Source organism: Chrysemys picta, chromosome 5 (genome assembly GCF_011386835.1).
Source record: "Chrysemys picta bellii isolate R12L10 chromosome 5, ASM1138683v2, whole genome shotgun sequence".
Classification (NCBI taxonomy): Eukaryota; Metazoa; Chordata; order Testudines; family Emydidae; genus Chrysemys; species Chrysemys picta.
Genome location: NC_088795.1, coordinates 76,148,088 through 76,173,414, shown reverse-complemented (window position 1 = coordinate 76,173,414; position 25,327 = coordinate 76,148,088). Strand labels below are relative to the sequence as shown.

Sequence of the window (25,327 nt, the reverse complement as noted above, 5' to 3'; positions counted from 1 at the left end):
TTTTGATACTTTAACACTTGCATGGAGAAATAAATTCAAGAATGAGAAAGCATCAATCCAAATCCATGTGGAGTAATTTCCCCCTGCAAATGACAACCTTGATAGGATACACAAATTACAGGAAATCAGACAGAACAGATATTCCACCAAAGACACACGAACCACAATAGGGATTAATGTCTGCTACGTGTACCAGGAAAAGTCTTTCCAAGAGACCTTAAAAACAGAATAGTGAAAATAACTCAGTCTCCTCAAAGGAAAATAAGAATAACATCTGAAAAGGGAAAAAATATGCAGATGAGCAATCCACACCCACCCCAACAGGATGGAACTATGCTTTAAAAAAAACAAACAAATAAACAAAAAACCTCCTCTATATACACATCTGCTCTGAAGAATTCAGATTGTTCCATGATTTGATGATGAGAGAAAAGTAACAGCAAGAAGATAAAATAACTGATACAAGCAAGTACAAGTGTATGTTTGGGATTAGGAAAATTTAATTGTTCCAGCAGCAAAGATGGTCAGCATATTGACCAGTTCTAAACAGTTCAGCATTGCTTCCCTGATCTTTACATGAGGATCACTTATTTTGCATTACATGGAGCAGATTGCAGTTGCCCTGGCAGTCACAGGCCCTGGGTTTCAGGATATGCAATGCTTCCTCTGGAGCCAACCAGCATGACCACATTTTACTTCCATCTACTACATTTGCCAGCTGAGACAGGAGCAACTGCAATCTGCTCCATTTTCTGCAAAGTAGGGGCAGCTGTTGCCGGCACAGAAGGCCCAAGGGGGCAACAGCAGGGTTCGTTGCCCTGTGTGCTTTGCGCCAATGAACACACCAGGGTGGAGAAGCAGACAAAGTTTATTCAAGAGCTCTGAATAGACACTAGGAGACCAGCATGTCTCAAATCAAGCGCACCAACATAAGCAGTTTTTCTCTTTTAATACTTTACTTTCTCCTTCCCTACCTTCCCCACTTCCTCCCCTTTCCTCCTTCTGCAGTAGTTACATTTAAGCAGTTAAGTCATCGTGGCGACTATAAGTCTAGCTCGTTAGTAACTCTTCTTTGAACCGTTATCTTGTCCTTTTCCCTTTGATCTGTTATCTTGCCTTTCAGCCAGAAGCATGCAGGCCTTATTACTATTGCTTCCCAGCTGCTGGCCTGTGAGGTTAGTAAAGTTTAACATGCAGGGGCTTTGGTTCACTCTGGCCTACAGCGGGGGGGCTTCATCGACTCTCGTGGTCTTCCAACCCCCCGAGTTACCTAGGGTGATGCCTAGTGACACCAACACAGCCCTTCCATTTAAGCAAAGATTGGGTGACCCAGACTAATCAGTTTCTCAAAATTTCCACTTTCCAATTGAGCGGAATTTATTGTAATATGACATTAGTAAAGACATATTTAGGATGACTATAATTATCACACAGAAACTACTCCCTATGTCAGTGCCACTGACTTCAATGGAAGCAGAGGAGGTGCTCAAGTTCTCTCAGAATCAGGCCCTCACAGGCACTGGTTTCCTCTGGGCCCCGGGGGTGCTCAACCCCCTGTTCCGCCCTCAACCCCACCCCAAACCCTCACTCCGTCTCTTCCTGCCCCCGCCGTGCCTCTTCCTGCCCTGTTCCGCCCTATCCCCGCTCCTCCCCCTCTCCCCCCAGCACCTCCTGCATGCCAGAAACAGCTGATCATGGCGAGCAGGAGAGGCACTGGGAGGGAGAAGGAGGAGTTGATTGGCAGGGCCGCTGGCAGACGGGAGATGCTGGGGGGGGGGGTCACCCTACCCTACCCTTATGTAGAATTTCCCATTTTCAAAGTCCTGTGCAATTTGCAAACATTAAGCCAGATAATGGAATGACTGATCAATACTGCTGTTATAGCCAGTGAAATCTCTAGAAGTAAAAACCGGACAGTGGTCAAGTGTGTGTGTGTGTGGGGAATAAATGTAATCGTAGAATCATGGGGTTAGGAGGAACCGCAAGGGTCATCTAGTCTAACCCCATGCCAAAATGCAGGATTTGTTGTGTCTGAACTATCCAAGACATTTTAGACAGAACTTAACACCACAGTTGTACAATCAATACACTTTCAAGCCCATTGGCTTTAGTGGGATTTTTGCTTGTAGAACAATTCAGGGTATGGCCTAATTACAAAAAAATCTTGGAATAAGATAGTAAAATCTAAGAAATAAGAAAAGATATAGTGTAGTAAGATGGCAGGATGTATGTGACTAAGGTGGACAAACACATGGTGAGTGGATGCTTAAAAGTGACTAAGTATCCTTTTAAAAGTCAACATGATGCACATCTTGAGAAGAGCCAAAAGGCTAATACTCAAATAAATTGAGTGGGTTAGAGAGAAGAGGTAGATGCACAGATATAATTTCACTAATGGATGTAAAATCATTAGCTCTTAACCTAGATAGCATTAAAAAACATCAGCTTTTTCATGTTTTTGGATATATAGCAAAATAAGGGAGAACACTGCAAAGAGACTAGATATATAGAATCAGATCTCTAGACAGCCGGCATGTGCTTTTGTACCACATCTCAGATGAATTAATTCTGCTGTTTCTAGACGTGCAAACACAGTAGCAACTGATCAAGAATAAAACACCCAGAGGAGCTAGTAACTGATGTGTGTGACGCTGGTCTGTACGGGGGGATACTGTTGGTGTGTACGGGGAGCTCAGAGCTAACACCTGAGGCACGGGCACATGACGGTCCGCAGGCGCCTACCGGGGAGCTGTGTGGTAGGATGGCGCCACCGGCAGGGGAGTCGCTGCCCAGCTCGGCCAGTAGAGCGCTAGTCGCAGACTCAGAGTAACCTGGGGACTGCTCAGAGTTTCGCGCAGGCGCTATTGCCACTATTGCCAGCTGCCCACAGGCACTCAGCTACTGCCATTGCGCGTGCGCACTCAGGCAATACCGCTCATGGGTTGCCTGCCGCGCGTGCGCACTCTAGCCATTCTGGGGGACTCCGTGGGCAGGAGGAGAAATCGAATGAGTCCCCGCCTACTTCCATGGTTTGTGGCGGTTGCTTGGTAACTAGTCACAGCAGCTGGAGGACACGGGGAAAGGGGACCCTATTCCGGCGCGCGCAGCTCGCGGGCAGTCCCAGCCTCTCGCGCCTCCATGTCGTACTCGCACCCTCCCAGGCGCACGGGGCTGCCCCGCGCCGTGCTGAGGTGGCTGCAGAGCCTGGACCTGAGCTTCTTCCCCAGGAACTTCCGACGGTGAGATGGGGCGGGGCGCCTCCGAGCGCGCGCCACCGGCTGCGCCTTACCGTTATTGTCGTTGTTCTCTAGGGACTTCTCCAACGGCTACCTCATCGCCGAGATCTTCTCCTGGTACTACCCCGGGGACATCCACAGCCACAGCTACGAGAACGGCGCCTCGCTGGCCACCAAGCTCAGCAACTGGTCCCAGCTCGGCCAGGTGAGGGAGCCGCCCCGCCGGGGGACACGAGCCCGGGCAGCGGCTCTGGGCGGGGACGGGGCAGCTTGTAACGTGCACGCAGCGCTCGAGCCTTTCTTCCGTCTTTCTTCTTTCGCCATGGCCCGGGACACGTCGGGCTCGGAAAGTTGGTGCAGCGATGGCATCCCCGTGGCGCGCCCCCCGCTGTATTGATTGGCCGCGGACAGTCCTGGGGGCCGCCCCAAGCTCCGCCGGGATGGCGATGGGGGCACTAACGATCCGTCACTCAACTGGACAACCCCAGTGACTTATTCCAGGCCCCCGGCCGTGCGAATATTGAGGCACCCCAGGTTAAATCTTGGCCTTACGGTTTTTGTATTGTTAACAAATGCACCTCTTAAGTTGGGCAGTGAAGGGGGTTCCAGTCAGGGGCGGCTCCAGGCACCAGCGCAGCTGTGAGGGCGGCAGTCAGGTGACTTTTGGCGGCATGCCTGCGAGAGGTCCGCTGGTCCCGCGGTTTCAGCAGCGGGTACGCCGAAGCCGCGGGACCGGCAGATCACCTGCCAAAGGCCGCCTGACTGCTGTGCTTGGGGCGGCAAAAAACATAGAGCTGCCCCTGGTTCCAGTTGTTTTGGGAAGAAAAAGTTTGAATTTTTGCTCAGTTTATATTTCAGTTCTCACCCATAATATTGCATACTTTCTTTAATTGCTTGTCATTTTGGTTACAGGGTGAGGGTTTGAGTGGGATTGGATTGGAAAGAGGCTGAGAGACAACAAAGTGAGCCATCACACATCAAGTAAAAAGCATGGAAGGATGGACCTGTGCCTCTCAACTAATAGGAACTGAAATGATCTCTGTTTTTATTTTTTGCTATAGTTTTTTTCCAAAAGAAATTTGAAGCCTGTTCAAGAACTAATAGATGGGACAATTCACTGTAAACCGGGAGCAGCAGAAATGTTGGTACAAGACATCTACTCAATGCTGACAAATGGACGGTGAGTGCTGTTTACAGAAGTGTATTATGTATCAGGTTTAGATGATTCACTTTAGTAGCATATTAATGAGTAGTATATAAATATTACTCAAAACCTTCAGATTTCCGAAGCCCCGGTGTGAAGTCAATCGGAGTTTTGCCATTGACTTCAGTAGGGCCTGGATCTGATGCCTGCTTCACGAGTGAAATAACATTTAAATCCCTAATGAACCTTTGCCCACATCACCAAAAACACCACAGTCCTTCTGCTCTGGTTCATTAATTGAAAAAGCAAAGTTGTTTAATTGACAATGAGGTATTTAGTATTGTGTGTGAAAGCTTGCAGAGCACATAGTATTACCTAGGATCTCTTTAAAGTGGTTATCAGCATGCTTCTTAGCAGCCCTGAAATTCACTAAATAAAATAAAACTAGTATAAAGAGCAAACCCGTTAATAAAACAGATGGGGTCTATAAGCATAAAACCAGAGATCCATATGCTCTCCTCCAATTCTCTGAGTGTAAAGGAGCTTATGTCCACAGAGCTAAAGTGGGGGATGTGCAAGAGGGAGTGCCGCTTCTTCAGAACATGCTTAACTTTCCCCAACGCAGCAGAACCCCAGCTCTGTGTATGGAGTTGACCATGGTCTAGTTCTACTAGATTCTTAACCCCTCAGCACACTTGTGGAACCTTGTGTATGTTATTGTAGACAAAGAGTGCAGCAACTTATACTACTGACTCCTCTGCAGTAATGAGCTCCGCTGATGAGGGCTACAGGGACAGCCATGGTCAGGGAAGCTACTGTCAGTGTGTTTTCTGTGGCCAGGCAGCAAAATGGTGTTAAGGGACATTTTTATGGATGCCCCTTCCCTCCAGTGGATTTCAGAGATTTGTGGTTTAAGTGTTACCATCCACCAAGAGAATTACCAGACAACTCAGTGAGTTTCTAATAATCAAGCTTTATAGGTTTATATAGACAAATTCTGCTCTTCACTTTGCGCCCAATGAATCACCCTGGTGGCATATAGAAGGCATAAGTGAGCTGCAAGAGAATTTCCCCAGCACAGGAGCAACATAGGGCTGACATAAGTAGCCTTACATTAGCCTCCTTTGTAGTCCCCACCATAGGGAGTAAGCCTGAAGCGCTGACTGCTGTGCAGTCTTTAGGCATATGTGAAGAGTCCTATGCATGTGAACAACTTTAGTCATGATTACTTGAATGAAGTAACTTGCATCAGCAAGTGTCTGCATGTTCGGCTCCCAGGATAGACAGCTGTAGAAAGCTCTTGCTGCTCTCTGTGTCTCTGGCTTCAGTTGTGACTTGAACATGTTACACAATCATGAACTGGAATGTGATGGCCCACAGAAGACTCTCTCTTAAGAATGGTCCATACTTTGAAAAAAGTTTGAGAATTTTGGTCTAGTGGACTGAGCACCAGGAGTTCCTGTATTCTCTTCCAGGCCTGGACACTGACTCTGTCTCTGTGGGTTTGGGCAAATCGCTTATCTCTGTGTTAAGGTTTCCCCATTTATAAAATGGAGATAATACCTTCCACACAATGGAATTGTGAGAATTCATTAGTAATATGTAACCAGGGTCTTGAAAGGTGTTAAACATCATAATGTGTTCAGTATTTATTAGTAGTAACATAACTGACTCATTAACATTTGCTTTTTTTTTTTTCTCCCCCCAGAATTAAAAATATTCAGGATGAGGTTGACTTTACAGACCACTATTATCAGGAGCAGTTACCGATGGTCGCCAGGTCAACAGCTTCAAAGGCTATCAAGAATAACATTAAGCTAACAGAAATAATGATAGAGCCCAACATTAACAAAAATAGACAAAAGGTTAATGCCATCATCAATATGCATATGCAACAGAGACTGGTAGAGAGGGAAGAGAACCCAAGTGAGTGGTTTTTCAAAGCAAGTATAAAGAACTAATGTATGTGGTGCAACTGATTGTTTCCCATGTTCACTGTCCTAGTTTGTTAGTCTAATGATTGAAAATGGAAAACAGGCAAATATTTGAACTATCTTTAGGCCAAGTCATGCTTGCTTTAACTACGACTTGTCACTTCCTCTCCCCTTGGGACTGCCAACTTATGTGCCAAGACTACTTTTGCCCCTGCTTTCCCTGCCAGCTTGGGACTCCAGCACCCTGTCTTGTTGAGCTAGACATGCCAGTCTGCTCCAACACAGACCCCGGGTCTGAACCACGTGCCCCAAAGCTGCAGACTTAACTGAAAGCAGCTTACAGAAGTGTTCCTGTCTATAACACTCAGATGCCCAACTCCCAGTGGGGTCCAAATCCCAAATAAATCCATTTTACCCTGTATAAAGCTTATACAGGGTAAACTCATAAATTGTTCGCCTTCTATAACACTGATAGAGAGAGATGCACAGTTGTTTCCCCCCCCCCCTCCGGGTTAATTAATAAGTAAAAAGTGATTTTATTAAATACAGAAAGTAGGATTTAAGTGGTGCCAAGTAATAGCAGACAGAACAAAGTGAATTACCAAGTAAAATAAAATACAGCACGCAAGTCTATGTCTAAGAAAACTGAATACAGATAATACCTCACCAGTTCCAGTAAGCTTCCTTTTACAAACTAGTCTCCTTCTAGTCTGGGTCCAGCAATCACTCACACCCCCTGTAGTTACTGTCCTTTGTTCCAGTCTCTTTCAGGTATCTTTGGGGGTGGAGAGGCTATCTCTTTAGCTAGCTGAAGACCAAATGGAGGGGTCTCCCAGGGGTTTAAGTAGACTTTCTCTTGTGGGTGGAGACCCCTTCCTCTCCCTTATGCCAAGTCCAGCTCCAAGATGGAGTTTTGGAGTCACATGGGCAAGTCACATGTCCATGCAAGACTCAGTTTGACTCAGCCATTGCTTCCCTGCTCCCTTGAACGTCCTCATGGAGACTTCTTACGCAGATTGGAGCCTCCCAGGATCCGTTGTCCCTTAAGTGCTTCTCGGTTGGGCACTTAATTTGCATATTCCTTTCTCAAGAAGCTGACAAAATGCTTTACAAAGGCTACTTAGGGCAGGTCTTCACTACGGGGGGGGGGGGGGTCGATTTAAGATACGCAAATTCAGCTACGCGAATAGCATAGCTGAATTCGACGTATCGCAGCCCACTTACCCCGCTGTAAGGACAGTGGCAAAATCGACCTCCGCGGCTTCCCGTCAACGGCGCTTACTCCCACCTCCGCTGGTGGAGTAAGAGCGTCGATTCGGGGATCGATTGTCGCGTCCCAACGAGACGCGATAATTCGATCCCTGAGAGGTCGATTTCTACCCGCCGATTCAGGCAGGTAGTGTAGACCTAGCCTGAAAAACCAAGCTGGTGCCCAGCCAATATTCATAACTTTTAATACAAAAATTATACATGCATACAATTAATAGATTCAGTAGATCATAACCTTTACAGAGATATGTTACATGGCATATGTAGCATAAAACATTCTAGTTGTATCATATATATACTCAGAAGCATATTCCCATGAAGCCTTATGGGGCACACTGTCACAACCCCACTGAAGTTAGTGGAACTATTGGTGTAAGTAACATGAAGAGGATTAGATCATGATTTTGTGCTTATGAAATTATAAAGAAAACATCAGACCACTTTGTGATTGCATCATTTGAGGAAACATTTTCAGCCAGTTGCATTCAAAGTGAACAGTGATACTTAGATGATATATTAATATTAGTGATATAATAATGATGGAATATAGCTGAAGTAACAGATAAAGTTTCCACCCTTGCCATATTACTTACAAGTGATTCATCCACATTTTGCCATTCCTTTGCATTAAAAGCTGCTGGTGCCATGATCAGTTCTTTAGCTGGCTTAACTCTAAATAGTTGAAGTGTTTCTGCAGCAGAGATTTTCCTTGGTACACCACTGATTTCCTGCTAGTAAAAACATACAAACAGGGATGCATTGAACCTAAGTTTTCACTTATCAGGTGAATTGGACAGTGAGCCTGGGGAATGTAGTGAGTTGGCCCATATTTCAAATGTTCTCAGAAAGCCTTTAAGAGTGGAAAGTGAAATACATACACCTCTACCTCGATATAACGCTGTCCTCGGGAGCCAAAAAATCTTACCGCATTATAGGTGAAACCGCGTTATATCGAACTTGCTTTGATCCATCGGCGTGCGCAGCACCCCCCCCCCCCCCCCCCGGAGCGCTGCTTTACCGCGTTATATCTGAATTAATGTTATATCAGGTCGCGTTATATCGGGGTAGAGGTGTACTTTTAAATCAACTAGTTTTAGTTTGAGCTTGCTTAACTATTTTGTTTAATTCTTTTTCACATTATGATCTTGGGTGAATTTGCTAAAAAGCAGCTGGTATTTATGAGGCCCTGATCCTGCAAACACTAACACATGTGCTTAACTTTACTAAGATTCATAGAGTTTAAGACCAAAAGAAACCATAAGACATCTAGTCTGACCGCCTGTGTATCATGGGCAGTTAAATTTCACCCAGTTACCTCTGTATGAAGCGCCATGGCCCATAACTTCTTTGACTAAAGCATATCTTCCAGAAAGGTATCCAGTCGTGATTTGAAGACATCAAGAGATGGAGAATGTACCACTTCTGTTCATAGTTTGTTCCAATGGTTAACCATCCTTACTGTTATAAATATGGCAACATATTTTTTCATTTGAACTTGCTTGGTTTCAGCTTCCTGGTTCTTATGCCATTTTCCACTACATTAATATCCCTTTAGTACCTGGTATTTTCATCTCGTAAAGGTGCTTATACACTGTAACAAGTCATCACTCAAATCTTCTTTTTGATAAGATAAACTGATTGAGCTCTTTATATCACACTGCAAGGCAGTTTTTCCATCCCTCAAGTGATTTTTTTGTGTGTCTTTTTTCTGTACCCTTTTCAGTTTTTCAACATCTTTTTTAAAATGTGGACAACCGAACTGGTTGCAATATGTCAGAATCAGTCTAACCAAAGCCATATACAGAGGTAACATCACCTCCTTATTCCTACTCACTACTTTATACATCTGAGGAACACAGTAATTCCTTTTGCCACAGCATCCCACTGGGGCAGGGTGACCATATTTCCCAAAGGGAAAAGGCACCACGTGGGGCTAGCCTGAGTCCTCTCCCCCTCCCCTCCCGTGTAAGTGTTTACGGGTTCAGAGCCTTAAGCTCTAAGCAACATTTTCTAGGAGTATACCACTAAAGTTTGAAAGTATTACAGGACACAGATTGATATGGCACAAACGGGAGCATCAGTCCGGATTGTCAGTAGAAAAGACACATTGTCAAAATTTGTCTAAACTTAAACTCGTGGGTCAAAAGGCTCAGATTTCTATAATGACAGTGGACATTCTGTGTGTCAAGTAATAAATGAGAACAAAAGAATAATACTTATTGCTTTTGTTCTTCAGAGAGCTTTATTTAGTTGGCCAAACTCAGCACTAATACACCTGACTATTCAGAGATGCACATTGTAATCTGTTGTAAAACAGCTTCTAATGCTTATTTAAGGATAAGACCTATCTCGGATTAAGGGCTGGTCTACACTGAGATTTTATATCGACAGAGCTATGTTACTTAGGGGTGTGAAAAATGTACACCCCTCAGAGATATAGCTATGCCGAGCAAAACCTGGGTGTAGACAGCACTGGATCAACGGAAGAATTCTTCCATTGACCTAGCAGCTGCCTCTCGGGAAGATGAATTACCCGTGCCAATGGGAGAACCATTCCCGTCAGCGTAGGTAATGTCTACAGTGGAGAAGATGCAGTTGTGCCACTGTAGCAGTTTAAGTATAGACATATCCTTAGTCTTCCCACAATGTGATTGCTAAAGCATGTCATAGCCTCTTAAAAAAAAAAAAAAAAAAAAAACCCAAACCCACCACCACATACACACCAAGGTGCACTGCCACCTTATAAACTCATTTTGTGTGTCACCTTGTGGATAGCTTTTGCAGAATAAAATGCTATTTTTTGCCAGAGCACTTTTTTCTTTTGCTAGAGTTTGTGATGATTTTGGTTTCTTTATTTAGTTTTTATAGGTGGAAGTGTCTTTTAAATAAGAAAAGAAATCACTTTGAATAATTGGCCAATTAATTGTATGAAGGCTATGACTATATGGACTATAATGAATGAATTGTAATTGTGTTTTGAAGAGCGGTTTAACATTAAACCAAGCTTGGCAGAACGTGCAGTTCGTCATCCGGCTGCTGTAGGTCCCTCTGGGAGTGCGATTAACATCCAGAGAGAGCAACTTTCTTTTATATCAAGTAAGCTTTCATTTCAATCTCTTCCATTGGATTGATTTTTTTTGTTTTACTTTGATTACTTGGATAAGTGGTCTTTTTACTAAAACAAAGTCTATACATGGCTTTCAAAGTAAACTGTTGGACCTTATTAGAAAATAACTACTCCAAAAAGTTCTTCTGAGCCTCAGTGGCAGCTACTTATATTTCAGGAGTCAAAATTGCTTCTCTTCTGCACCATAATGTTTTGGCTTATGATTCAGAACTTCCACTATACTTAGTAGCACAGTCTGAAGGCAGTTCCTTCTCTAGTGTAATGGTAACAGATGTTTTTTACTTGCTCCCCAATGGAGAAATCCTGCGGTCCTTATTCACCCATTGACTTTGTTGGGAGTTCTATTTATCTTCCCTGATTGCATAGATAGCCTTTTTATTGATATCTTGAAGGCAGACAATGAACCTTTGAGAATATTAGTCGAAGCTTTTCCTCACAAAGAAAAAAGTAGGGTTTGTAAAATACCTAAGAAATTTTAACTAGATGGAAAAGGTTCCAAGACAGCTTGTATGGCCGAAGGCCACAGTGGACCAGAGTTTAAACTGGTCAGAACTGTGCAAGGGTGGATACTAGTCAGAAGGATGGTCCAGCAGTTAGAACTCCATTCTAGTACTTAGGAGACAACAGTTCAATTCCCCAACGGTTCAGTTCCAACAGACTTCACTCTATGCCTGTGGTCACTGTTTGTGAAAAGAAAAAAATGGGGGTAGTAATGTTATGGTTACAGGACTAGCACCACTTTCTTCCTTCCATTGTCTGAATGCACCCCTTCAGGGCCTTGTGGGATGCAACTTTGCAGTTCTCCCACTCTCCGGTCAGATCCTGGGCTACAGTACCCTGTATCAACCGTGTTTACCCCAGCAGGCCCCTTAAGTGTTGGTAGCCTACTCTTGAATTGACCCTTAGAGGTTTACTATATGAATTCAATCAGACACACATGTAAAGTATACAGTATTGATTAATTATTACAGATCACCCTTGCTTCTGTCACCTAGTACTTTCTGCCTCACAGGGATTCGTGAGGATAAATATATTAGAGTGATGCACTTGGATACTATGATAATCGTATTAGATAGTCTAAATGACTTCGGTATCACAGTTCAGCTGTTCTTTGCAATCGCTAATAGAAGTGGGAAGTGGATTGGCAGAGTCTCCTAGTGAGTGATTTCATGTGGAATCTTGATCATGGTATTATAGAAGAGTCCAATAACAAATCTACTATGATAGTTTGAAGTATACTGTGGCCTGGCCTGCACAGTTTTTGTAGAGATTTAACTGTTTTGGTTAGAGGTGTGCTTTTTTTTTCTATCAGGATAGTTAAATTTGTCCAACTCCTGGGGTGGCTGCAGTTCTATCAGTCTAAAGGTGCTTATATCAATGGAAATACAGACTCTCCCCGGGTTACACAAGACCCGACTTACGCAAATTCGACCTTATGCAAAAAGTTCCATAAGGCATAAATAAAATTTTCGAGTTGCAGAAAATATTGTGTAGCGTACGGGAATGCAAAGTACTGTAATGCGGAGGAATACAGCAGTAGCATCTTCTACAAGGGAAGGCGTTGCGCTCTCGCAGCCTCTCAGTCTCTTGTTATTTCAGTGAAACTGTATTTCTGTTACTTCACCCTATTATTTCATTCAAATCATGCCTGTCTCCTCCTCCTCTACAAATTAAGCCCATTGTCATCCACCACCAAAATGCAGCCTTCAGTGTGCCAGAATAACAATAGGATTAAGGTAGATGCAATATTTTTGTTGTAATTGTTTGTTTTTTATGCTTGCACAATATACATTTCCGACTTACGTAAAATTCAGGTTACACAAGGCTTTCCGGAACGGAACGATTGCATAAATCGGGGAGTGTCTGTAAGCTAACTGGTATAAGCAACTTTATACCAGTTTAACTGCATCCATACTAAGGGACTTATTGGTTATACCAGTAGAGCTAAAAGGGTACACACTGTGTTGGCAGTTTGAGATAAATTTCATTGTATTCAAAAGGACATGTTTTTATAGTTAAATTGTTTGATAATAAATCAGCAGCAAAAGTACATGGTTGCGTTATTCAATTGCTTCTTTTCTTAGACCTAGGGCTCCCAGAAATCAGAGGCAAAACTGGTGTTCACTTCAAAGAAATCCAGGTGAAACAAGCTGACAGAGGCTCTTTTACTGTGGATGTATAAGTGCGGCAACTCCAAGCACCTGGCCAAAAGGATTCTAACTGAACACTGGAAAAAAAAGTATTGGAGAGACCTCAACTTTGAAAACGTACAAGATCAACTTTATAATTCTTTGACCATAGCCATTGGGAGAGAATTGCCTGATTGGTTTCAGTGTCTGTTAAATCAGAGCATTATTTTCTTCTAGTAAATGCCAAAACAAAATACATATTGGAAATCTGATGTTTGTGGAAGTGTGACAAGCTAAATCATCACTAAACAAAGCAGTATCTAAAATATACATCATTGTAGTTTCCCTATTGTTAGACGGCTTCCTTCAGTGACTTGGTACCACAGTTGCTTTTACAGCTCAGCCTCCTCCTAGACTTGATTACTTGCTAGATTGAGTTGTTTTTAATATTTCAAGTTCTTTGTTAGTGAAATTTTCCAATTTACAGATTGCAGTGGTGCAAGATGAGTAATGATGATGTGTAGTCAAACTTTTTGCCATTGTGATGTGATGAGTTGAATAAATTTGACAGTTGTACTTTGTGTCCTTTTGTATCTTGACCTACTGTACATTTTTTTACAATCTGAGGCCTGGTCTACACTAACCCCCCAATTCGAACTAAGGTACTTTGAACTTCAGCTACGTTATTCACGTAGCTGAAGTTCAAAGTACCTTAGTTCGAACTTACCTCGGTCCAGACGCGGCAGGCAGACTCCCCTGTCGACTTCGCGTACTCCTCTCGCTGAGCTGGAGTACCGCACTCGACGGCGAGCACTTCCGGGTTTGACTTATCTCATCCAGACAAGACGCGATAAGTCGAACCCAGAAGTTCGATTTGCTTGCCGCCGAACTACCGGGTAAGTGTAGACCTACCCTTAGAAATAAGATTATTATTTTTTTAGTAACTTATCTATATCAAAGCTGGTCATGGCTTTCGTTTCCTTCATGTATAAGTGTATGGATCTGAAGTGTTCAAAGTAAATAAATCTAGTTTGTTGGAGAAAAATCTCTCCCTTCACAGCTTTAGAAGTTGTTATATCCAAATTAAAGCAATTAAAATTGTTTCTTGCATCAGTGATTATCCTGCTTATGCATGCCTTTCAAAGGATGTGTAGGCTGTAACTCTATTTCAGGAGAAACAGTTTTTTCAGTGTCCCATTAATTCATGTACATTTTGAAGGTGCTCTTCAGAATGGAAAATTAGGAACATATATTTTTAATGGAATCTTATAATCTGTGGCAGCTGAAAACTCCCTTGGAAATGATTCTGTTATTATATATATTAAAATCTGTGCAAGGTAAGGATCTGAATAGGGAGCGGGGAGCTGATTTAAATCAAAGTGATTTAACTATCAATTTTAATCATGATTTATATTAGCAAGTAGGACACCTTGCTTTAAAATCATCTATGTTAATCATGTTTTGCCTTTGTACTTTAGTTACTTTCAGAAAAAAAGTTGATGCTCGGTGATTGGTAATCATTTGTTTAAAAAATGGTGATGTTCAACTAAATTTATTCTTTACACTAAATTTGGTGCTTTTTTTTTTTTTTTGGCTAACCAGAAGGATACATTATATCTATATACATTTAAGCAGTTACACAGCTTTCATAGATTCCAAGGCCACAAGGAAATATTATGATCATCCAATCTGACCTCCTGTGTAACACAAGTCATATAAATTTACACTTATTCACATTCTTAATTTTTAATTTTTTTATATTTGAAAATAATGCATTTCTTAGTAGATGATTAATGTTCTACTTTTGATTTGTGTCAAGTTCTATTTCAGTGGAAATTCAAATTAATTAAAATGCAGAAAAACAGCATTTTATTTTTTATTAAATATAACTACTTTAAATGTGCTAAATTCATAAACTTTTATCAAAAATGTTTTACATTTTAAGCTAACTGGGTTACTAAACAAAGGGGAAGCATTATCGGTTAGTGAATTGAATTGATTATTTCTGGTAAACATACTCTTCAAAAATTTAAAACTAGTAAATTTCATCCTCTCATATCTAATTTTTATTTATAGATTGGAAGAGGTAAAACCAAGCCTTCTGCCTTTTCAGCTTCCAATCAGTTTCTTAACTTTGAATGGACTAATCATTGAACTAAACTAGTTAAATAAACCAAAATGAAGATATTCTCTCTGCATCTTCAGAAGAGGCTACTGCTGTCAAAAGCTGGTTCAACAAACTCTGGTTCCAAGTGGTTATCTAGTGAGTCCCAGCAAAAACAATGAGGAGTCTTGTGGCACCTTAAAGACTAACAAATTTATTAGAGCATAAGCTTTCGTAGGATCTGAAGTGTTCAAAGTAAATCTAAATATGCCTGCCTACTGTAATTTTCTCTCCATACATCTGAAGAAGCGGGTCATAGCCCACGAAAGCTCATGCTCTAATAAATTTGTTAGTCTTTAAGGTGCCACAAGACTCCTCGTTGTTTTTGCTGAAACAGACTAACATGGCTACACCCCTCTGAAATTGAGCCTCAGCAGTTCAGTGATCTGACTTTAAAACTTTACATCAAACATGTACTACTTATTTTTTGTATTCAATGTACATGATTTTATTATAAGTTGTCAATTTCAAATGTACTTTAAAATAGGGTTATTTTTAAAAAAATCATTTTTTTTTATTTCAGTTGGATTTTTGTTTTTGTTTTAAATCATCATGGTGTTTGTCTCCAGTCTCTGAAGCTTAGAACAATAGTAATAGTTTTGACATATTTTTCTTCATTTTGATAAACCTGTGACTTTGGTAGAGACATTTTATTAGTTTAGCACTTATTACAAGAACACTAAGATCATAAGAGATTTTTTCAGAGCACCTGTTACAGGATATAAAAGTTTTACGGCTTTTAGTATTTTTGCCTGGAAAGCAATAGAGAAATTCAGACACTGTATAGCAATTATTTGAAGGTGAAGACATCAGAAATTTTTTTTTTTAATATGGAGGGGAAATAGCTATAGTTGAGCAGTTCTGCTTGACAATGAAATCACATTTTAGCAAACAACCTGAAATTATTTTGGAAAACATTGATGCAGCTATGTTTTGACAGTTATGACTACATTTATTGTAACAGTAAATGCACATTTACAATATGTTTTCTTACGTTTTCCCCCCACATAGGGTAAGGACTACCTTAAAGCAAATACAACATAATTTTTGTTCACAAAGACTATTAGCAGACATATTTCTAATATAAAAAATGCCCTTTAACTCAATTTTTATACTCTAAACCTAACAATGAAAAAATAATTTGCCTCCCTCAGTGTCAAAAGAGGGAATAGATTTGTCTGAGATTCCACACTAAGGCACAACTTCCACAAATTGATGCAGTTTTACTACATATTTATAATTATTTAAAAGACTTAAGTACAAATCTTCAGGATATTACCAAAGATTTAAAGAATAGAGTGGCAGTTGAGTCAATCCTTCAGATTCCAATTCATACAGTTAAACAAACTTTGGTGTTTATGATCAATCCTCTCCATCTTTCCCCATCTGAAAATGCCTATATTTCTTTTACATACACATCGGACATACAAGTCACACAGCACAAGGTAACTACTGATCTTTGATTCAACAAAAATAACCATAGTTTATTCACAGCTGGAGCGGTTATAGTTCTTCCACAAATTAGTATAATGGTTCTTTTTTCTGAATTCCAACTCTCATTCCCCAAACTCCATATAATTAAACAAAGAGAAACAAATCTCAAATGGTAGAAGCAATAAAGTGATACCTAACTCTCTTGCAAAACAAGGGCTGGTAGTTAGGATGTACTATTTATTTGAGGCGCCAAAAATCTGTAATAAATTCAATAAACCCTTTGTGGAATAAAATTATTAACTTTAAACTAAAAAAAAGAAAAATGTTTGTTTTTTCCATATTTCATAGAATTCCTGAGTTTTAACTTCCTCTGTAGCCTAGGGCTGATCAGCTAGCCTCTCTATCTCAGTTTCCACTTAGTAAAATGAGGACATTCCTTACTACCTCATAGGGATCGTGTGAGGATTAGGTTTGCAAGGCATTTTACGATGAGAAGGGCTATATCTTGTGTTATTCCTATTTTGAACAGGTAATTTAAAACATTTTCAGTCATTTTTATTATTATCTCTTGATATCCTAACCAGAATAATGTTTGTTTGTTTGGGGGGGGGGGGGGGGCGGGGAGGGAGAGGCAGGGGAAAGAGAAAGTGAAGCTGATGAGAACAGTGCCACTAACATGCTGATCAGGGAACCCAGCAAAAGGATTTCTAATACTATTTGATGGAAGAACAATTCTATCTGTGAACAACTGGTCTTCTCAGGCAGGTATTTGATATTATGAACAATTTTTAGAATAAAATATTCTACTGCCATCATTTTTTCTTTCATTTGCGCACATGATACTATATGTGAACTAACCATCCAACTAAATAAAGCAATGCCCACATATTTATGTATCAGATCCTCAATACCATACACATTTTTACAATCTATACAAAATTAAAAAACAAAAATTTTAATTTACATAATGTATTTCAATAATTTTCATTAAATAAGCTGTTTATTACTTACAAGCTATTTATTAAAAAATAAGGTTCATAGAACACATTTTAGCGCTCAATAAAATATAATGGGGGAAGTGCTAAAGATGGATTTATTAGAAAATAGAATAATTTATCCTAATCTAGATATTAATCAAAATGACTTCTCTTTTCCTGTTAAAGCTTCAATATTTATTGTATGGAAAGATTTTTTAATTAAAAATTGAAGTATTTTGACTATGTTGTCATTTAATTTACACTATCACTCTTTAGAATCACATTTTACCAAGTATTAGATACAAACAAAAGGGCATACAGAATGTATGAAACTCAGCTTTATCTCAGTGGCAATTCATAAAAGCATAAATGCATACTGATGTATTTAATAATGTCTTCTGAATTTCACAGTTTCAGCTACCCCAGTATTTTGCTAATGTTCAGATATTTCTTTACTTGGTTTACAATTTGCTCACAAAAATTTACTGAAATGTTTTTATGTTGTCTGACAGTATTCTCTTTTTTAAAAAAACATGGCTGTCAATTATGTAAGGACATTTTTTCTTTGGATTATCATATAACTTTATATATATATATATAAATCTATTTTTCATTTTCTCATTTACATTTTGCAAAATTCAAATAATTGTCCTTCAGGAAGAATCAACTGCCATCTTTCTATCCTTCAACAATCAAGGTTAAAGTAATGTTAACCTACTGGATGTTACTTGTTTTAAGCACTACAGAGGAAAAAGTCTTATCAGAATGGGTTGAGTCGTATTCCTGTTCCTAATGGTGAGAAGGGATTCACTTTGGCCCACATCAAAGCATCATTCAGTGAAATAGCTGATTTTCCATCTTCAAGGAAAAACACTGGACCCTGTGAATGTTTGATGGGGGAAGGAAAAAGATACACATCATGTCTCCATACTCCCAGAAGAGATGCAGTCTAGCAAATGCACATTTTTACTTCATCTGAGATGAAAATGAATAGAGAATACAATGCTAATTTATGTAATAGCTTTACAGGCTTAAAAAGTTATACCTGTTATAATCAAGTCTGACTAAAACTTTCATACTCAATTTATAATGCTATACTTATCAGGTAAACAGATGTGTCCTAAAAATCTGCGAGCCCAAATTTCACATTTCCTAAATTCCTGAGTTAGCTACATCTTAAAATAATAATTCTGTAATATTTACAAACTATCTTATAGTTAATTAATTCTTCCTCTGTGGCTATTGAGTATGTATACTCTCCTGTCGGCATAATTACTGCACCTCCATGAGCAGCAGTAACGCTTGTCACTCAGGGGGGTGGCTTTTTCACACCCACAAGTGACTTATGTTATACCGAAGTAAGCGCTGGAGTGTACAAGCCCACAATGTCTTCAAATGGCAGCATGGTCTAGAGAAACGTGCCTGGCAGAGTTGAGAATCTCGGTCTGTTTCCCTATCTGTAAAAATGGCAATAATAATAATACGTACCTCACAGGAATTTACTGAGGATTAATATATGTTAAATACTTTGATCACAAAGCACTGTATAAGTCATAAATGTAATTGAAAGCTGATAGTCATGTTTGAAAGTGTATCCTTTATTATTTAATTATGGGGAAAAGATGAGAACTGTCCTCTAAAGGATCACCGATGTATGTTTTTAATTCATGTAATGGCTCCTGGGTACTGTAGTGGTTGGCACTCTAGAAATGCATATTATAACACATATTTCCAACACATTAAGGACAGTGTGAAGTCTAAAATAAAACTTTTAAATTGTTTTCAAGTCAAACCACGGTGAGGTTGGCAATAGCTCGCATATATTAAAACAGCATATGCTAAGACAGGGGTGGGCAAACTTTTTGGTCCAAGGGCCACATCTGGGTGAGGAAATTGCATGCAGGGCCATGAATGTAGGGCTGGAGCAGGGGGTTGGGGTGCGGGAGTGGTGCAGTGTGCAGGAAGGGGCTCAGAGCAAGGGGTTGGAGCGGAGGAGAGGTGTGGGGTGTACACAGGGGCTCAGGGCAGGGGGTTGGAGTGCAGGAGGGGGCTCAGGGCAGGGGGTTGGGGTGCAGGAGGGATTTGGAGTGTGGGCTCCGGTCTGGCGCCGCTTACCTGGAGCAGCTCCGGGGTGGCAGCAGCACGCAGCGGCGCTCAGGCAGGCTGCCTGTCCTGGTCTCGTGCCGCTCCTGGAAGCATCCAGCACCACGTCCCTGCGGCCCCAGGGGGGAAGAAGGAGGGACAGAGGACTCCGTGCACTGCCCTCGCCTGCGGGTACCTGCCCCAAAGCTCCCATTGGCCGTGGTTCCCCGTTCCCGGCTAATGGGAGCTGTGGGGGGCGGTGCCTACAGGTGAGGGCAACGCACAGAGCCCTCTGCCCCCTCACTCCCAAGGGCCGCAGGGGGACGTGGTGCTGATCGCTTCCGGAAGCTGCGTGGGGCCCATGATGCCACAGGGGTGGCAATCCTGCGGGCTGGATCCAAAGCCCTGATAGGCCGGCTCTGGCCCGCAGGCCGTAGTTTGCCCACTCCTGTGCTAAGAGACATTTCTATTCCTTATACAGACTAAAAACTTTTGACTGCTCCAATTGGGGATTTCAAATATTTTTTCCTCCTGAAATTTTTCTTTTCTGTATAGCCTACTGTAGTTAAGGACAGTGTCCTCCAAGGCAAAATGGCAGCTTCTGCCATTGCAGGGTACTCAATAGCAATATTCCAACTTGCCCCTTCTTCCTCAGAGGTTTTCTTTGAGAATGCTGCAAGCCTCAACTATTTTCAATTTTTATTCAGTCTCTTCACTTGAAAACAATTGGTTTGACTGTCTTTAAAGTAACTGTTATTTTATGAAGTATTCCAAAAAGAGCACTCAGGCTCCATAAAATGGTACCTGTATCCTTAACCCTGTCAAACAAGAGATGTGAACATCTGAGTGACTAGGAAGATTAGACCCAGTGACGTAATCTGGTCCAATAATTCCTTTAAGAGGCTCTTCTTTTATTCGTGATACCAATGTTGAATAAACCATTCTCTGTGATTCGGATGGAGGGGTATATGATAATTCATCAGTAGATCTGAGAGTAAAATATATTTCATTTTAAGCTATGCATTTCATTTGCAGTATACCTCAAAATGCACAAAAACAAAGAATATTATTTCAAAATGAAGTATCTTAATTTTTACATAAATTGATATAGTCATATTCTACAAAGAAAAAATGAGATAAACATTGTATTTATAATGAGCATATTTAAATCATAGTAATTTTATTATGATAACTTTATGTTTCACACGTACTTGTTGACGAACTGAGTACAAGCTCTCCAAGCATCTAGTTCCTCAGAAAGCTGTTCAATTTTCAGGGGTACAGATACCTCCCGTCGTTTTAAAAGCTGACTAAAAAAAGAAATAAAAACTAATTAAAATATCTTCCCACAGAAAAAAATTAAATCAAGAAAATATACATTGTTAGAATTGAAGGGAAAAGAAGCTAGAAATTAGAAATATGAATCTGTCTTTGAGTAAATGTTGAATTGACCATAAAATTGGATATTTTTGCTATACCACTAGAGTTACATTTAGGAATTATTAGTTTTTATATTTTCATATATAATTATCTTGATTTAACTGCAGAGTTTTCCTTTGAAGTCTATTTTTAAAGCTATATGCGCTTTTTTTTTTAAATGATAGTTATTGAATCTTATAGGAATTGTGTGCCTTGATACGTATTACTGACTGGTGTATGCTGAAATGATAAATACAATATCTGAGGATGTTGGAGGGCTAAGTGGATCAGTGTAATGTTATTTAGCACAATATCTGAAACAACCTTGTCTTGTCTGAGTACATGTGGAAATAGGAATTTTCAGAAAACTAACACTGGACCTAATTTTACATAAACCAGAGCAAGAAAAGAGGGACAGCTTTTCAGTTTACTCAGTCCCTGATTCTACAAGCATGCATGTACTTATGTTTAAGCATATATACAGGGCCATTTGACTTTACTGGGACATCTCATGTGCTTATGTGCTTTGTTGGATTGGAGCATAAAAAGCTATGAGGTCAGATTGTCGTGGATTTTATAGGTCTTGCAGGGTCAGGCTAAAGAAATACAGCTTTAGAGGGTCCTTGTTCTCCTGAAACCTACATGGACTCTGTGAGCCCCAGGACGCCTCAAAGCTTGATGTCTTAAGTGTCACAAATAGATTATTACTAACCTATTTTTCCTTAGCTTCTTGTTTCTCTTATAAAAGAGAATATCTCATCCTGTTGTTATTTCCCAAATCAATTTCAGTCAAATAAAATTATAAAGTACAATTTACAATTGATAACTTATGATAAAGCAAGGAGAAGATCTAGAATATCTATTTACTTATAAAAAACAATCTTTTCTTTCAGGACCACACAGTTTGACTGAGGCCCAAATTCTGTTTTCAGGCTGACCTTGTGCCTGTGCAATGCAAGAAGCCAATGGAGCTCTGGGTGAGCATAGGAGTACATCCTCATGTGCTCATTGCATGAATGGGACTTTAGATTGATAAGCTTCTGGGGGCTCTCTCTTACTATGTATCATAATCCTGACGAAGGCTCCTGGGTGCTACTGCAGTGCAAATAGGTATATAATTAATATTACCTTGTGTATTCATAAAGTGCAGGTACAATGCTAGCATACTGTCTTCTAATAGCAAGTAAAGCACCAGCGTAACCAGACAATATCAGCAGCTCATTCCGAACTCTAAAAATAGAAAAGGATCAAAAGTAATCCGAGTTTTCAATCATCTGTAGAAACTTTAAACAGACTATTACTCTACTAAATAATTTCAAATATTGCTTGATCTGTGAATTTCTGTAGGGAATGTGTGTGCTGCCTGGTTGATTACATTTAAGTTCTAAACCAGATAACTGTAAACTACACTTCATCTGCTCAACACTGATTCCATTTATTTATTTTTATTTTTTCTTATGCTTCAGAATAAAAAGTGCCACACATGGACTCTGAGCATTTTCAGTTATTTAAAATAAATGCAAGTACAAATTTCAGCCAGCTCACTCCTTTCAGTAGGCTACAGCTCCACATACAAACAATATCATCCCCACATATTAGCCAGTACTTCAGTCCTCTCTTCAAAAGCAGGGGCCATGGTTACAGGGCAAGTTGCACTTTAGATCCCTGGCTCCCCTCCACCCGTCTCCAGGGTGGAATCCAGTGTTCCAATCACTTTGGAACTGGATCTCTGGGTTGCAGCATCTGTTTCTCAAGAGTGTTAACATGACAGAGTCAACTGGGTTTGGCACCTGTGAACTCTTTACCTCCAGGAGCCTGCAACAGCAGCCAAAAAAAAGTGATAAAAACAGCTTCTTCGAAAGAAAGCATAACATATTCATTCACTCAAAAGGTACAGTTTATGCAGAGCAAAGGGTAAAAACGAAGGCCTATATGTCTATTTCCCTTTACCTAGCTCTTAACATTTCCTTACAAGCTTTGATAAATTCATTAATCTCTGAGTTAGGAGAAACAGCCTTCTTGCTGCAGCTTCTCTCTCTCTCTCAGACTCTCCACCAGGCAGCCTTTGATATCTCACATCTCCCCTTCTTTGTTCCACCAGGGTCTTTTAGACCAGTGTTGTTCAATGACGAGTCCGTGGACCGACACCAGTCCCTAAAATCTCCCTGACACAGTTTAGAAAGGCAGCAAGATGGTTCCTGGTATCAAAAAGGTTGAGAAACGCTGTTTTAGAGTATGTCTACACTACAGTAAAACTCCCGAGGCTCAGGCTGTGGGACCCTCCCCCCTTGCAGGGTCCCATACCCCACACTCCAGTCTGAGCCTGAACATCTACCACTGCAATTTTATAGCCCCGCAGCCTGAGCCCTGCAAGCCTGTCAGTTGCCACAGGCCAGTTGTGGGTGCCTGATTGCAGCATAGACAAACTCTTAAAGGTTTAGTATCCCCTTTGATTGTAGGCTTAGATCTGGGAAATGTAATCCTGGCTAGCCTGGATGGAGCTGTACAGGGGCAATCCCCAATTAATAGCTTCCCCCATTATCCCTTAAGGAGCCTTTTCTCTATCTTTGTTTTGTTTCCTATTTGCTTCCCCCCACAAAAGCCTCCTCTGATTTTATGCAGTCAGGCAGGATAATGTCAATTAGGTAAACTAAATGCATTATATCATATTTATAACCAGTAATAAAACTCCCACATTCTCTAAACCATGCAAAACATTTAGGCTTTGTCTACACTACTGTCTACACTACACAGCTGTGTCGCTAAAAATTGGGCAGTGTAAACGCTGTTTGTCGGCACTTTTGCCAACAAAATACTTCCTCCCCTAGGAGTGGGGTTCAAGTTGTCAACACGAGAGCACTTCTGCCAACAATGAGCTGTTTACACTTGCACTTGCTGCTGCAACTTTTGTCTTTTGGGGTGGGGGTGGGGGTGGGGGAGGCTTTTTAAGCACCTGTGAACGACACAAGTTTTGTCATTCAATTGGCAGTGTAGCGAAAGCCTAGGCACTGCAGCATACTCCTTAAGTCCTTAACTCCAGGCATTTAAGATCAGCAGCAGGAGGGCATACCAGAGCTCTGGGGCTCTTATGGAGAATGCTCTCTCTGTTATGCAGAGGAGGATTCACCATCAGTGTCTCTGGTGATCATGATTGCAACAGTGGCTTTGTCTACACTGGCAAGTGAATGACAAAACTTTTGTCATTCAAAGGTGTTAAGAAAACACCCCTCCCCACCCCCCCCCCGAAAGACAAAAGTTTTGTCAAGGAAAAGCACCGGTTTGAAGAGTGCTTTGTCGGCAGGAGCGCTCTCCTGCCAACAAAGCTACCGCCGCTCGTTGGGGTGGAAGTTTTTTGTAGGCAGGAAAGAACTCTCTTGCTGACAAAAAGCAGCTACACTGCATGCGCGCCTTTTAGCAGCACAGCTTCTAGCACACAGCCGTGTCACTAAAAGCTGCGTAGTGTAGACAAAGCCAGTGTATCATGAAGATAGAGGTGCTCAACTACACTTTGGCTATTTAAGGCTTTATAAGTTCAAGCTAATACCTTAAAATCTATCTGCAGAGCCACGTGCTCTCTACAGAATGGCCTAGTTATCAACCAGACAGCTACCTTCTGCACCAGTTCCAGCTGCCTATTAAATTTAAGATGTATCCCCCACAGAGTGCATTGAGATAGTCTAACCTTGCAGTGACACAGGCATGAATGATAGTAGCTATATCTGAATTTGAAAGAGTATGTCATACTCATCTGGCCAGAGGTAGATAGTAAAACATCTGTTTGATCATGACAGTCACTTTTAAATGCAGTTATTGGTCTAGCCAGACTCTAGTTATTTAACAATGGCAGCTGAACACCCTCACTCTTTGGTGCAAATAAAATCTCCACTAACTCTTCGGGTTGTTTCTCTCAACCTACCAGCATCACCTGTCTTGTCTGGATTGAGCCTCAGCCAGCTTGCTCTCATCCATGCCCCAATTTCACCTATACACTGCATTAGTCTCTCAACAGCTCCAGCTTGGTCATTTGAATTGGAGACATAAAACTTAAGGTCATTAGCCAGAAAACAATGCCACCTGAGTCTCTTCACTAACTCCTTTAATAGGTCAGATATACACATTGATACAAGAGGGGCAATAAGATGGAATCCTGCAGGACCCTACATGAGAGTGCCCTCACAGTTGACAAATAATTGCCTATTACAACTCTTTGGGTCTTCTCAGCTAGAAAAAGCAACCTCCACCCAGCTATTCCTGCCTGAGACGAAAGATGGGTCAGCAACACTTCATGATCAGCAGTTTCAAAGGCAGCTGACAGATCTAAAAGTCAGCAAGAATACCTGATCATTGTTACCTCAAAGGGAAAATTAAATGCAAGAAGTGCAGCCTGTGTACTAAACCCAGGTTTATGTCCA

General features: G+C 40.9%; 3 protein-coding genes across 21 annotated transcripts in view; 1 reads left to right on the top strand and 2 right to left on the bottom strand.

Moving 5' to 3' along the window:
* The window catches only part of LOC101939581 (myb/SANT-like DNA-binding domain-containing protein 2), an 88,069-nt gene extending 84,639 nt beyond the window's left edge, over nucleotides 1-3,430 (bottom strand). For 5 of the 9 annotated variants that reach the window (XR_006172578.2, XR_010601430.1, XR_010601431.1 and 2 more), the window contains exon 1: nucleotides 3,290-3,425. The gene's annotated coding sequence lies outside the window, so the exon portion shown is untranslated. Of the gene's footprint in view, nucleotides 1-3,289 lie in introns of all 9 variants that reach the window. The other 4 variants (XR_010601433.1, XR_010601434.1, XM_065596687.1 and 1 more) reach the window with 2 other exon arrangements.
* Nucleotides 2,903-13,415, top strand: SPATA4 (spermatogenesis associated 4). 3 transcript variants are annotated; one of them, XM_024101116.2, is made up of 6 exons: nucleotides 2,903-3,047; nucleotides 3,312-3,441; nucleotides 4,298-4,416; nucleotides 6,089-6,306; nucleotides 10,566-10,679; nucleotides 12,795-13,415. In XM_024101116.2, the coding sequence occupies exons 1-6, from the start codon at nucleotides 2,938-2,940 to the stop codon at nucleotides 12,890-12,892; spliced, it is 789 nt and encodes a 262-aa protein (XP_023956884.1). In that variant the 5' UTR covers nucleotides 2,903-2,937; the 3' UTR covers nucleotides 12,893-13,415. The 3 variants fall into 3 exon arrangements, with proteins under 3 accessions (XP_023956884.1, XP_023956885.1, XP_005304230.1); XM_024101117.2 differs by having other exon boundaries at nucleotides 2,919-3,029; XM_005304173.5 differs by having other exon boundaries at nucleotides 3,027-3,239.
* A 4,620-nt stretch (nucleotides 13,416-18,035) lies between these two features.
* WDR17 (WD repeat domain 17) overlaps nucleotides 18,036-25,327 on the bottom strand; it is a 107,144-nt gene continuing 99,852 nt past the window's right edge. For 8 of the 9 annotated variants that reach the window (XM_024101118.3, XM_005304183.4, XM_065596681.1 and 5 more), the window contains 4 exons: nucleotides 22,044-22,145; nucleotides 20,708-20,806; nucleotides 20,301-20,484; nucleotides 18,036-18,294 (listed from right to left, as the gene is read on the bottom strand). In XM_024101118.3, the coding sequence (XP_023956886.1) occupies nucleotides 18,175-18,294; nucleotides 20,301-20,484; nucleotides 20,708-20,806; nucleotides 22,044-22,145 (505 nt within the window). In that variant the 3' untranslated portion in view covers nucleotides 18,036-18,174. Of the gene's footprint in view, nucleotides 18,295-20,300; nucleotides 20,485-20,707; nucleotides 20,807-22,043; nucleotides 22,146-25,327 lie in introns of those variants that run through there. The other variant, XR_006172579.2, reaches the window with a different exon arrangement.

Coding starts and splice junctions, on each gene's coding strand:
- SPATA4 (XM_024101116.2), top strand. CDS start 2,938: ATGGGTTGCCTGCCGCGCGTGCGCACTCTAGCCATTCTGGGGGACTCC. Junction 3,048..3,311: donor TGGTTTGTGGCGGTTGCTTG/GTAACTAGTCAC, acceptor GTTGTTCTCTAG/GGACTTCTCCAACGGCTACC. Junction 10,680..12,794: donor GCAACTTTCTTTTATATCAA/GTAAGCTTTCAT, acceptor TTCTTTTCTTAG/ACCTAGGGCTCCCAGAAATC.